This window comes from Solanum stenotomum, chromosome 11, assembly GCF_019186545.1.
Source record: "Solanum stenotomum isolate F172 chromosome 11, ASM1918654v1, whole genome shotgun sequence".
Taxonomy (NCBI): Eukaryota; Viridiplantae; Streptophyta; class Magnoliopsida; order Solanales; family Solanaceae; genus Solanum; species Solanum stenotomum.
In genome coordinates this window covers 99,646-114,568 of record NC_064292.1, presented here as the reverse complement: position 1 = coordinate 114,568, position 14,923 = coordinate 99,646, and the positions used below count along the sequence as shown (strand labels likewise).

Sequence of the window (14,923 nt, the reverse complement as noted above, 5' to 3'; positions counted from 1 at the left end):
ATGTATGGTTGACGGTTATATCAAAGTAAGATCAATATAGACAAGCAAGGTTACTGATGAATCCAAGAATTTAACTTTCGGACGAGTTCATTTAAGTAGAGGTCATAAAGCTTCTACCTTTCCCAGACAATGAAGAAAGAGAATTCTTACTTCAGTTCTCCATCTTAACGACAGAAAATAGGATTGATCAAATTCTATCGCCTTTTGGTATCTTTAATCTTTTCATTATACCAAAGATTCTAGATATTGATAATTTTTTATGTTTGTCATTATATATGCAACAACCAAGATGCTTTCTTCTGGCAGGCTGCTTCCTGGATAAATAGTATAATCCAACATTTTGCTGTCAGAATAGTTTTAAAAAATGATAAGTCAGTCTACATTACAAGAGTCCAAATGGAAGGTTTTGCTCTTTTTTGACACTTATGGACAAAGTTATAACTCTTTTGAGTAACATATCAATATCAAGAACCATAATCCAAATTCAAAATTCATAGTATTACTGTTCATTGAATAATGTAAAGAAAACTGTAAGGGAAAAGCCAAAGGAGCTATGAAATTCATCAAAAGCTAATGCTGTCAAACTCAATCAATATGTTCCATTTACAACGCCCGGAAAAAATGCTTTGTACAAAACTTTGAAATATAGGCATCCATCTTTCCACCTATCTTGCTGAGACTCTCCAAAAATGTTATTGCACCCGTGTCACATCCTCCAAAAAGACACTACTTTTAGAGAATCCGACATGCACCCCTCTAGATTATTGAAGAGTCCGAGCAACATAAATTTCAACTTGTCTTAATTAATGCAACCTTTGTCTCTTTCCCAGGCAGACAAAACTGTTCAACCTCTGATTTTCCAAACAGGAACCAGAATCAGAATTAGCAAAATTTAACATAGATGTAGACGCCATTTGTGAAGATCCACATGACATGTCAAAATAAGGTTGAGATGTTGAAGCAGGATAGCTCAAATTTGCACCAAGATTCTGATTTGAGACATCAGATACACACCCTTTAAAGGAAACTGATGGAATATTAAACGGCATAAGCTGAGGCGGATTTCGCCATTGAGGAAGTTGTCCTGAAACTAAAAGTGTTTGTAGAAGTGGCCCTGCTTCAAGAACAGACTGCAAAAGTTTCCCTTGTTGAGGCAAAGTTTTCCCCTTAACAAAACTTTCAATAACCAATGAGGCCTTGTCAACTTTTGGGGACAATTGAGTAACACAATTGTCATAAGCTACTGGATTTGAATCAGCTATGTTTATATTGGAAAATTCCAATTCAGGAGATGAAACTGTGTCGAAAAATGATTCGACAGGGGATGAATAGTGTGACTGATAATTGTATGTTTCAGACAAGCTGTTGGATTGATCAGTTATACTTGAATTTGCTTTTGTTGACTTCATCATCACAATAGGAGGATTACTATCAAATTTGTTGAGTAGTTTATGAAGTTGATCTTTTGCTTCATCTCTTTCTTGACAAACCATTTTCAAGAATTGGATTAATTGCTTCACATACTCTTTGTTCTTCATCATTTCTTCACTCATTTGAACTTTCATCTTTTCAAGTTCAAGACTAGTGTAAACAAGTTTCTGTCTCATTTCATCAATTGTCTGCAAGAATTGAATCAAGTTAAAAGAGAATCATGGGAACAGTAGAGTCTACGCAGATCTTACCTTTACATTGTAAAGATAGACAAGTTGTTTCCGAAAAATTGACACAAAAAGTTCTTTAGGCATGAACAAGTGTGATGCAAATTTTTAAATTTTAAACAAAAGAAGTAGAAAGCATATGATTCGTCTTTATATTAAAGAAAATTAATTCTTGAAATTTGTCTATAACAATAGAGACCTATATAGAAAATGAAGAAGTATTTAATTCACCTCTTGGTAAGACCATAAAGAAGCCATTTCTTCCATTTTTCTCTAACAATTACTTGAAATATGGAAAATAGAGAGAAATGAAATATTTGAGAAGAATTTGTGAGAGGAAAGAAGGAGGGAGTTTTTAGGAGTGGTGGGGTTGTGAAGATTTATATAAAAGAAAGGAACCCAAAAAAGGACAAAATAAGCTCTATTATGGTAACAAAAGTTTATTATGGAATCTTATTGAATTTCCATTAAAATTATAGTACTACTTTAAAAAAAAAACTCCATTTCTCTTTATAATTTTCCCTCCCTTGTGGTCATTTGGTCACAATATTTTTCACTTTTTCCTGAGTTGAATTCTGAAAATAATATTAAAAATTTTGTATTTATAGTCAAGCACAACTCTAAATTCTAAATCTTTCTTCTTCTTTTTAGTTTGGGGGTAGGAAAAGGGGAAATAGAGGAGACGATTATAAGTAGGGGTGGATCTAGTAGCCTGCAGACCGCAAGTGAAGTTCGGTCGAAGCAAGTAGATTTTGTATTATTATTATAGTTATATATATAGCTATTAAATTTAGAACACAATTTATTGTCACTTAAAATCGTCATTATAAAATTCAAAACACATAAAGTTAAAATCTTAATTTTCTATTTGTAAGGTAAGAGATTGAATCCTTATCAATAAATTTAAAATTCATATAGTCAACCAACTACATTAAGATTTTTTCTAAATATCATTTTTTATATTAAAAATAGTTTTAAAAATTCAAATTTCATAATTTTCATGATGAAACTTTGCTAGTGTTGGGCAATAAGTTGTGTTTTTTGTTCTTGCAGAAAATTAGGCTCCACTCTTTTAGGGCCCTTTGTTTCTTCTTACCTTAAAAAAATGAAACCTCAAATATATGCGTTGGCACTGCAAAATCTTTTTTACACAGTCAATATATTTTATACGTTTTATTTTTTTTTCTTACTAAAATGGTTTAATTTGTCTACAAATTCTTTAAGATGTGTAAACTTTAGGGGTGTGCACTATTCGGATTAAACCGAATAACCAAACCAAACCAAACCGAAATTTTATTTGGATTGGTTTTTTGGTTTTTCGGATTGGTTTTGGATTAATAAATTACTTTGTTTGGTTTTTTGGTTTGGTTTTGGATTTTANTGAAGTGAAAAGTTGTCATAAGGGTAAAATTATAACTTCACTGTGTTAATCATTGTTGCCTTAATCTGTGTGTCATTTCTAAAGTGGACAACTAAAAAGGGACGGAGGGAGTATTTCTTTTAACATGAATGTCATTATTTCGAGTTTAGAATTAAAAAAAAAAGACACTTTTTCCCTTTCTAGGTGAATATTACTATTTTCATTTTATTTAGCGTGACTCATGTTGACTTACAACGCCCTTTAAAAATATTAAGCTTACTAAATATGCTTATGTAGGTATTTAATGAAGGATATTATTTGATGAAAATAATAAATATTTCTTAATTTATTAAAATGGACAAATAGAACAATACTTGTTTAATATAAGAATCGAATAAAACAAAATGAAGTGAGTATTAAGGTTTAAAGATAAAACGTGTTCCATAATTTAAATATGGATATGAATTAAATGTTATTTAGCAAGGTAAATAACTCTGGATGCAAAAATGGAACTTTTGATCTACCATCGCTGCTATAATAATGCTATTTCTCTTTTTAGCTTCTTTATTTTTTTTATTTAATATTTTAAAAATAAATAGTGGATTTTTTCATGTGGATTGGAAACAATTTTCAACTTGAGTTTTAAATTTTAAAGTGAATTATTTGGAGGTAACAATTAAAATGAAATGAAGAATATTCGTTACTTTTTTTCAAAATCTTAATTGCTCCCCAATTAATTAAGGATTGTTCAATATGAAGAATTTGATAAGTAGAGATATTGATGAGATATTTCATTTCATCTTTTATATGAGATAGTATTTTTATTATTTCTATATAACTAATGAGATAAAATAATTTTAAAAATTAATTAATACCTCAAATTAAATACAATATTACTATTCTTAGTATAAAGCGAGGTTTAACAAAGAGATAAAAGGAAACTTAAAAACGAAATATTCTTAAAACTAAAAAGACTATATTTTAAAAAAAACTTTTATAGAGAAAAAAATGTGTGAACTGCCCAAGAAACTGAAATAAATCCAATTGTTGTTGACTTTTATACGGTGTGTATTTTCTAATCATATATTTTATTTTTGACAAAGTTTTGTCATATCCCAATACAACTGGCACACAGTTTTAATCTGTGAGCACTCCGGTTATATTACACCGCAAAAGAGATAAATTAAAATTATTTTTTTTATTTATAATTTTATAAATTTGGGCAATCTTCCTTCCTTTGAGATAGGTTTTAAATCCTTAAATTAAAGTAAGATTCATCTTACTCGGTGTTGCCCTTAAATTGAATTTATCCACGCACCAGATGTCAACTCTAGGCGTGAGGTGGAATGTTGAAGAATGAAAAAGTTCCACGTATATAGGTGATTAATGAGATGAATGATCTCTTTATAAAACGTGAACCATCTTTCTCCCTTTGAGCTAACTTTAATTTGGGATGTGCATTAGACACATGACCTAATTTTACATGATATCAAAGTAAGATTCATCTCACCCAATATTGAACCTCTAAATTAAATTTGTCTACGCACCAAATGTTCAGCCCTAAACACGTGATGGGAAGTTTGAAGAAAAAGTTAATGAAATGAGTGATATCCGGGCAATCTCCTTCCTTTGAGATAACTTTTATCGTATAAGTTAAACTTAAACCCTAATTTTACATAATATTAATTTTTATACATCACATTATTTTATCAAAAAATGATATGCATCTGACTACCTTTCGTCTAAGGTGGCTCTGCTTATAGGCCTACAGGGTGGTGGTGAATATATAATCAATACAAAAATCCAAGTTTATGCATTGATCACCAGTCACCACCAATAGAACCTGATGAACATTACAATTGTTTTGTGTTTTTAATTAATAATTAAGGATAAAACCTAGTAGTGACAAAGACAATGAACATGAAAGGAGGAAAATTAATTTGTTTATCCCCGACAACCAGTTTCCCTACTCATTAAATTTTCCATATCATCACGTTACACTTATATTCCATATTGGAATAATCTAATTAATAACACCGCCATTATTAATTAACTAATCATAATTCTACTGCCCTTAGATTTCTCTACTCTTGTCTTATTATATATCCTCCTAATTCAATCTTTAATATTGTAGGTGCATTGCTTGTGTATGAGACGTGGCACTATCATTAACAGTTGGAGCATTAACACTTCGGGTCGTTAGGTAGTTGGTTAGAATAATATAAATCTTAAATTATATAAATATTAATTATTTTATTTTTTACATCACATAAGATAATTAATACATATCAACATTCTCATAATTTATGCATGTAGTATATATATATATATATATATATATATATATATATATATATTATACAAGTTCCTAAAATTGCAAACCAAACGTAGTATAATTACTTATACAAAATTTATATGAATATGGTATTTGTTTACTAGCTACCAAACAATGTTTTAGGGATTGTTTGATTGTTGGACAAGCATAAATAGTTATGCAATAAAATATTATGATAAGTTATATCGGAATTGCTAATTAATAGTACTCCCTGGTAATGGTAATATCAGGACGCTAGTTATCCTTTATATTAGAAGGAGGGTAAAATATTAGTGATTTCAAAATAAAATTGAGATCTCTCGCACTCTTTTTTCTACTAAAAGAAGGTAGTTAATATTTTTGTAAACAAATAACTTTTTTAAAAAAATTATGTGATGTATATTATATTTAATACAAAATAATCAAATAATAAAATTTAATATCAAAATAATTAATCTCAGCATAACTAATTAATCACTATCTAATTATCTTCAAACAAAACAATCCTCAGAAATTTTCTATGTTGTTTGCTTGTGAGTTCAATTGTTTTATTTGGCAAAGAAGAAGACAAATAATTAAAGGTGTTTTTATATTATTTTTAATAATATGAATTTTTTTAATTAAGAAAATGTTTCATTAAAGGACAAAGCTGTTTATATTAATTTCATCTCCGTGCAATGTATCTAGTAGCTCTATACTTGGATTAAAAAAATCACGTACACACGCATCATATACGTATTTATTTATTCTTATTAATAAAATATTAATTAGTATCTTTTAATAGCCCACTTGTCTTGATTTTCTAAAAAAAGGTAAAAATTAACCAATACATCATTCGATAATTGCTAATTCATTATCCAATCAGTCGATATCTTATTGATTGGCTAGCAGATTAGTAAATTTCAAAACCAATATCCAATAAGTCAAATCATTAAGTGAAATTATCTGCTTGATAAATAGCCCTGCCTAAAAAGATTGGCATTGCAAAAAAAAGCCTAACTCAATATGAATATTTAAAGGTAGCCTATATATATGATTAAACTTTAGTCATATTTGAACTTCGTGATATATATTTATTTTCATTTTCTACTAATTTGATTATATTTGAGCTTAAAATGACTTTTCAATATTAATCTTATAAAGGCTATTAGTATTATTTCAACCTCAAGCATGTTTCACTAAATTGACTTTTAAAAAATATGAGAATTAAAAAAGTACGAAAGAGCGGTAAATAAGTAGGCATGGAGTCACACATGGCTAAGTACCTACATCCTAGTCTAATAAGTCATAAGACACTACATTTGAAAGTTCCTTCTTTTAATATTTGTTTTTTTGATCGGAAAAGAAGAAGTTTTTTTAGCCCATCGAAGCAATGGTCCATAAAAGCAGAAGCAATTTTACTTTAAAGCGTATCCTTACGAGTAACGACTTTACCTATTTCACGCATAACAAATTTGGTATTCCGTCCGTCGCAATTTATTTGATATAAGAAATTTATTTTAAAAAATAATACTTAAAATTTGTAGTCTAAAGAGTCGTGTTTGTGTAATTATAAGTCAATTAGTATTCAATTTGTTTATAATATTAAAAAAAATATATTAGCATCACAAAAGAATTGTTTTTCTTCATATTTTTCTTTGAGAATTAATTGCTTGTTTTTTAAATTATTTCTAGAAATTTCATATCAAACATCAATTAACATGATATTCAAGTTACTGAATATGATATTTTTTAAAAAAGTTTAAGACCCTTTAAATAAACTTTAGTTTTAGGTCTCCAATATTTTTGAATCGATCGTTATAATATATACATGATTTCGAAACATGGAGTTCATCCGTTACTATATTCACAAAATGTGTCAACATACTCATATAACGTTAGTAATAAGTTGCAATTATAATAGGAAATGTGTATATATGTTGGGTCATTTGTTAAGTAGGGTCTTTTAAGCATAGTGTAAACTGTAGATTATTTATCTATGTATCATGTGTAGACTAACGGTTCATCAATTTTTCTTTCTTTTTCTATTACCATATAATATAAATAGTGTCCTACAAAAAAAGACTACTTGTGCAAATGCGTCTTTTAGGTTTGCCTATGGATGGTTATCAAGTTGACCCATTTTTCTAATGGAAAGACACTGAATTTTCTATTGAACTGTCCACTCCAAAAATTGATGGTAATAGACACTAGAGAGTTTGGAGGCAAATAGGAAAAGAAAAACTATGTATTTTAATTTGTCAAACATATTGGACTTTTGTATGACTATACCTTATGCTCATGGATGGGTGGAAACATTTTTGGCTCCATTATATTTTGGTGGCACTTACTAACAGATCCAAATCTAGAGTTTCAAAGTTATCTTTAATTTAGTAAAATATACTTTTAACTAAAGCCTTCTTAAGAAATATGTAAGATCAATAAAGGTCAAGCTAAGTAATATAAAACAGAAGGAGTATTTTGTGGTTAATGTCAAAGAATCATGGTATGTATTTGATGAACATAAATCCAAGTTTTATGCATTTGATGATCTCAAATAGAACTTTGATGAACTCATATGAAACATTACAATGATTTATATAAATTAAAATTCAATTAAAGGATACAACAAATTTGTGACAATGACAATGCACATGGATGAGGTATTTGACCAAATGAAAAAACAGAGAACATGTCTAACTTTATTTATTCCCAACAAAGCTATTTCGATTTTCTCTATCATCACGTTAAACTAGGAGTATTTTAAGTAATTAATTATAATTATCAGATTGGAATTATCACTAATCTAAAACCAGCATCACTAACAAACCCATATAATTTAAATTCTACGCCGTTAGATTTCGTAATGATTGCATCATTTGTTACGTCCAAAGTTTGTCTTATTCTCGTAAATCCAACATTAAATATTGTACTGATACATAGGAGTGTTCACGGTTTGGATAAAAATCAATCAAAATCAATTTTGTTTGGATTTAATTGTATTTGGTTTTAGATTTTTAAAAATCCATAATATTTAGTTTGGTTATAGATTTGTTCGGAAAAATCATAAGAAATAACTTAATCGAACTGATAAATTATATACATATATTTTATTATTATACATGCACAATATATTATTTTTTTAAATAATTTTAAAGATCTTACATATGTTTTTATCAACATTTATTTATAATTTACTTATGAAAGCAAAAATTCCCGAGGTGAGGACATTTATTTTATTGATCTCGTGTATATGTGAGTGCCTATGATAATTGTTTGTCCGACTAAAAATGTCACCGTCTCTTTCTTCTAGGGAAAAATAGTGAATTTTGAAGCTTTATTCATAGTAAATTCAGTGATCGAAAGTACTGTAAGTCATTCTAACTATTTTTCGTTTTGAATGAATTTTTGTCAATTTTTTCACGTTTTGAATGAATTGTTTCTTTTATGTTTGTGTATGGTTAATATATAACTGTTTTGAATGAATTGTTTCTTTTGTGTTTCTAGGATCGGCCATGATTGGCTAAGAAACGGTCAAAGATGTTTGCATTTTAAAAAAAAATCCATTAGGATAAATTGAAACTGCTTAATTTATGTATTAATTATCAGTTCATCAACATGCAATGTATCTAGCAATCCTCAACATGGATAACCAAATGGCATAGACACGCACCATACATTTATTAATATATATAGTTTTTAATTAAGTTGTGTCTTAATTCAGTTAATTGTTCTAAGTTTTGACAACAGTTCAACAAGTACGCAACCTAGATTTTAGGACATTACTTTTATATTATCTACAATTCAACATGTACAAAGTAATACGTGTAGAAGACGAGGATAAATGAGTTGTGAGGTATAAAGTATAATAATTCTGAAATAAAATGCAGAATTATTTCATTCTATATTTGAGTAGTGATATATTAGATAGTTTTTGAATTATTTATCTCATAATTTATATTATAGAGATGAAATAAAATATCTCAAATCACGTATATGAGATAATTTATCCTAAAATAACATATCACATAATAACTTGTTCCTAATTAATCGACCCGTAAGAGTATAGTACAACTAGCTAGTAGTATCAACGGGATGAGTCACACATGGCTAAGTGCCTAACCCTACTTCTAGTCTATGTGACTAAATGTCTGCTTCATAAAATTACTCCTATAAATATAAAACAAGTCATTTGTCAAACAGAATCGTAAAAATGAAGTGTTCATTTTTTCTTCTTTTTAAGCCAATCGAAGTAACTGTGTGGGAAAATAAACACAAGACTTTAGTGGTTTAGGAACTTTTATACTCGGTACGAAATTTAAGAAAATAAATAGTAAGATTTTTTTATTTCATAATTTTAAATTAAAGATATATATTTATATGTAAAATGTATCAAAATATCTTTTAATCTTGTGATTTAAACATGTCAGACAAAAAATATTTTTTTGTACTTTAATTTTTTGTTTTTTGCTTCCTATAACAACTGACCGAATAAATTTTTCTAAATGAACTTGATAAAATCATCTAATAAAAGTATTTTTCTAATTTATTTTGTATTAATAAAATCACTTGCTTGTTTATGAAAATGTCGCATGACATGCTAGTAACATTCCTTACCCTTTAATTAGGGGTAGGAAAATCATGTTTGGCATACATAAAATCACTGAATTTCCACGAATCAACAAGTTGAAATTACATTTCATTATTAAAAAAAGATAGTTTGATCCAAAAAGTATCCTTGCGTTTGTAGAGTTTGAGAAAGAATCACACTCCATAAAGGATATTTTCATTATAAATCAGATATGGTAATTTATTGATAACAACTTTAGTAGATTCTAGTTCGACTAACCGCTTTACCTGTTCACTTAATTATATTACTGGTGAGACTAATTAAAGGGATAAAAGGCTAATTGCATAATTAAAGGGCAGGTTGCTGTCATAATTGGTGGATTAAGGAGTTCTAATTAAGAAAGCTACATTGTCCGGTACTTCAGCACATGGGGTAATGGGAGTTTGGTACAAAGTCATGTGTAAACAAATTATATTTTAATTTATATATATCGATAATATAAACATTTTTACATTATCGATACATTTTAGCATAATGTATGTATTTTCTTATTGGTTACTAGCCTCGATTGTATAGGTTGGAAAAAGTCTCACTTTTATGTGAAGTTAAACGTGCAACGATGTAAAAGAAAATTACCAAAAAATAAAAGATAAAGTCATGATTTAAATTTTAATTATTTAATTATATTAAAGTTACTAAATTCGATCGGCCACATGCATATTTTGTACTCATTTAACGTCCTAAGTTGCAAGTTGTAGGTTGTCTATGTGCATTGTATGTGGGTCCAAGGATTTTTTATTTCTTGCTTCATGTTGTGTGCAACATGGATGTGTAGGTGTTTTATCTTTGGAATTTAGTAGAATCACATATTCTCAATGTCAATGTTAGAATTCTTTCATAAATGAGACATTATTAGTCTAAAGTGGATGTCAAATTTTGGGTGTCGACATCACACATTTAGCATGTGTGTCATGACTGAAAGAGTGATCGGAGATTTCTCATTTTTTCTTTCAAAATTTTGAAAGACGATGACTTTCTTATAAATAGAATAAATAAATTAAAACGAAAAAGATAATTTTTATATATTCATCAGAATAGCTTTCTTTCAAAAACCACCGAACATAAAGGGTAAAAAGTGGAAGGAATTAAAGAGAGACTACACAAAATTAATGTAGGATCAATTAAGTCAAAAGATAAACCTTTTAGGATAATTATTACGGGGTAAAAAAAATAATCATTTTGTGCTTTTGAGACTAATTTAAAACGTATGGTTAATAATTTTGGCACTATAAGCCAGAAGTTTTGACACGAAATCCACTGATGTGATAAGAAAATGGTAGAGTGATATGCATGAACAGTAAAATCAAGTGCTGAGGCTGCTAATAATTATAAACAAAGCTAGGAATTGGTTTATTTGGTTTTCAACTTGTCATGCTATTTTCTTTTTGTTTTTTTTTATCTCAATGTCTAATTTCAATTATATTAAAGTTTGATTAAATTTGAACTTAGGTTGAAAATTCTATATTGAGAGGTAAAACGTTCTCCAATAAAAGTGACTATATACCTAATTAGGAGACTCAAACTTGAAATATTCGATTATTTAAAAGAATTTTTATTACTCCACCACATTCCTAATAACTTTTCATGCTATAGTACATGTCCTTTAGTAGGAGGATGAATGCATGCAGTGAAGGGTAAGTCATCCAAAGAATAGTCATTGGTCAAAGGATACACACACATTAAATTGAGTAGGGAGAAGGAACCACCAAGTAGGGGTTTTAGGCGGTGCTACAACAAAAGAGATATTTATAATAATATAAGTGATATTGTCGCAAAAATATTTAATGATGATTAAGTTAATATTATTATATTTAGAGTTATTAAAAAATCTTTAGCAGCATTTATATTAAGTGCTAGTTGTAGACATTTGTATTTATTCTTATTATAATTATCGTTTTAATATAAATAGAGCTACAATTATAATTAAGTTGGTGAATTTCAATGTCTACCTTGGAGATGTTCAATTAGACAATATATCTCCATATTTATCTTCATGCCCAATGGATCAAAAATACACCTGAACTTATCTGATAGTCCAGGTATCGAAACACAGTTAAACTATCAGTTATCACCTCTTGCAACTTCTTTCTAGCTGCAACATATTTGGATAAACATTTCAAGTATGAAAGTTACACATGATAGTTTAAATATGAAATTCAAACACTTTGAATGTATTTTTCACCTTTTACTTTTCGAGATATGAGCTAGAAATGTCTAATATGAAAACTCTATTGTTGATGTGAAACAAGCCATAATTGGAAATTTAGTCTTCTTCCATGTTTATATTACTACTAAACATTCACACCTTGCAGTCTGCTTTATACAGAAATTAGAAGCATAAGGTATTGAATATCCTTCAACTTGTTTCAGTACAATCTTTGCCTCTTTCCAGCAGACAAGACATCAAAGTGTGATTTTCCAAACAGAAACCAGATTTAAAATTAGTAAAATGTAACATTTGTTGAGAAATATGCAATGATGTTGAATCTTCAGGATGAATCAGATTGACACCCATTAATGGAAACATGAGGCGGATTTCGCCATTGAGGAAGTTGTCCTGAAACTAAAAGTGTCTGCAGAATTGGTCCTGTTTCAACTACAGCTTGCAACAGTTTCCCTTGTTGTGGCAAAGTTTTCCCCTTTACAAGATTCTCAATAATCAATTCAACTTTTGGGGCCAATTGAGTAACACAATTGTCAACGTTATGATCATTAGCCATATTGTTGGAACATTCAGGGGAAGCAACTGAATCGAAAAATGAATTATGGTAATTGTATGTTTCTGAAGACAGGCTATTGGAGTACTGATCAGTTGAATAATTTGCTTTTGTAGACTTCATCATCACAATACTATCAAGTTTGTTGAGTAGTTTTTGAATTTGAACTCTTGCTTCATCTCTTTCTTCACAAACTATCTTCAACATTTGGATTAATTGCTTCACATATTCTTTGTTCTTCTTCATTTCATCATTTTTATCTGCCTTCAATTCTTCAAGTTCAACATTAGTGTACAAAAGCTTTTGTCTCAATTCATCCACTGTCTGCAACAATTTATATATATTTGATATGGAAAAAAGAAAAGTCAAGAGAAAAGTTTACAAAATGATGAAATTTCACTTTGTCAACCTACATTTTACGATATTAATTAATATACGGTATAATTAGGAGAGTAAGTGACAACTTAAACAGGGCATGAAAGGAAGGTCATGATGAAAATATCCAATCACTTTTACCAAACAAAAAGACTAAAAGCACAAAAACATTGACTGTGGAAAGAAAAGAAATTCTCAACACTTCCATTTACACAAGCAAAGATAAAAGTGATATTCCTTGAATGGTATACAGACCTTATCGTCAGGTTATTTTCGATAGGAACTCCTCCAAAAAATATATAGTTCAAAACAGTTCAGAAAAATAATAATAAAAGTACAAGACAACAAATAAAAACATAAATAGAAAAACCATAAACACAAGTGAAAAGTTGGGAAAAACAAGAAAATGAAGAGGTATTCATTCACCTGTTGATAAGACCATAAAGAAGCCATGTCTTCCATTTTTCTCTCTAAATCACCAACCCTTACTAATTTGAAAGATGAAATATGGAGAAAATAGAGAGCAGTGTATTCTCTTGAAGAATTTTTGAGGGAGTATTTTATAGGAAAGCTGGGGGTTTATATTATATTTGACACCAAAATAAGCTCAGCAATCAATCTTCATTATGTTAACAAAATTTTATTATGGATTCTTAATAACCTTTTTATTTATGATTTCTTAAGAAACTTAACTGGACAACTGATATAAAATGGAGGAGGTACTTTGTAAATTTGTTGATACGATGAATAATATTTAATAGTAACGATAAAATAAATATAAATAATAAATTATTCATTAATTTTATAAAATTGACAAATATTGATGAACATTTCAAAATTATACCGTGGACAACTAAAAAAAAAAATTTATCGCTTTTTTCTTTACACGCCCTTTAAAGTATATTGATAGGAAAAAAAATCACTACTTTAATCTTATTTGTATCTATGTTATAATATTATTTCAAATATTTACTCTATTTACCAACTTTATTAGTCAAACCATGGGGGGAAAACTTTATTTTAGCACACCTTTTGGATAACTATTATGTACTCCCTCTACCAACACGAGTTGTGGTGCATTGGTGGGAGTGCTTCATCCTTAACCAGAGGTCTCGAGTTCGAGCCCTGGATATGGAGAAAATCTTGTTGGTAGCACCACCCCCGAATGGGCCCTGCAGTGCGCAATCCAAATTTAGTCGAAGCTCCAATGTGGGCTCCGAACACCGAATGAAAAACTAAAAATAAAAAAGTAAAAAATTATGTACTCCCTCTTATTATGCAACATTTTAGGTAGAAAAACTCTATAAACGTAATTAAATCATCTTCGAAACACTTTTAATCATTATTATTGATTTAGAATTATTTTAAAAAATTAAAATAAAACTAATTATTTTTTCTGATAAAATGACCACAAAAAGTAAATCGTCAATACTACACATTTATTTAAATATGTCATTTTTTCTCTTACTTTAATGCATTTGAAATAGGACTATAATCTTCCTAGGGGGCGGTGCATGTGTGAACTGCCCAAGAAAACTGAAATAAACTGAATAGTTGTTGACTTATATATGTTTTCTGTCTTAAATTAGTACTCCCCTTTATTCCTAATTACTTGTCCACTTTTTCTTTTATAGTTATCCCTAATTAATTGTCCATTTTAACAAATCAAGAAAGGACAATTTCTTTTTTACCTATTATACCCTCAGTGAAATGACTAATTATTTTTTAAAATGTAGAACTTTCATCCACTTCATAATTAATAGGGGTAAAATGATAAACTCACTATGTTATTAATTATTTTCTTAATAGGTATGTTAATTTAAAAGTGAACAAGTAATTAGGAACATAGGAAGTATTTGTTATGTTTTCTTTATATGTCTATTAAAATAT

General features: G+C 28.7%; 2 protein-coding genes across 2 annotated transcripts; both read right to left on the bottom strand.

The window, feature by feature from the left end:
• Positions 1-340: 340 nt before the first annotated feature.
• LOC125844792 (uncharacterized) lies at positions 341-2,000 on the bottom strand. The gene is made up of 2 exons (XM_049524126.1): positions 1,890-2,000; positions 341-1,619 (listed from the first exon to the last, which is right to left on the bottom strand). The coding sequence occupies exons 1-2, from the start codon at positions 1,923-1,925 to the stop codon at positions 804-806; spliced, it is 852 nt and encodes a 283-aa protein (XP_049380083.1). The 5' UTR covers positions 1,926-2,000; the 3' UTR covers positions 341-803.
• A 10,243-nt stretch (positions 2,001-12,243) lies between these two features.
• On the bottom strand, positions 12,244-13,598 carry LOC125844917 (uncharacterized). The gene is made up of 2 exons (XM_049524282.1): positions 13,460-13,598; positions 12,244-12,982 (listed from the first exon to the last, which is right to left on the bottom strand). Exons 1-2 carry the CDS (start codon positions 13,493-13,495, stop codon positions 12,431-12,433), a joined length of 588 nt encoding a protein of 195 aa, XP_049380239.1. The 5' UTR covers positions 13,496-13,598; the 3' UTR covers positions 12,244-12,430.
• Positions 13,599-14,923: the final 1,325 nt, after the last annotated feature.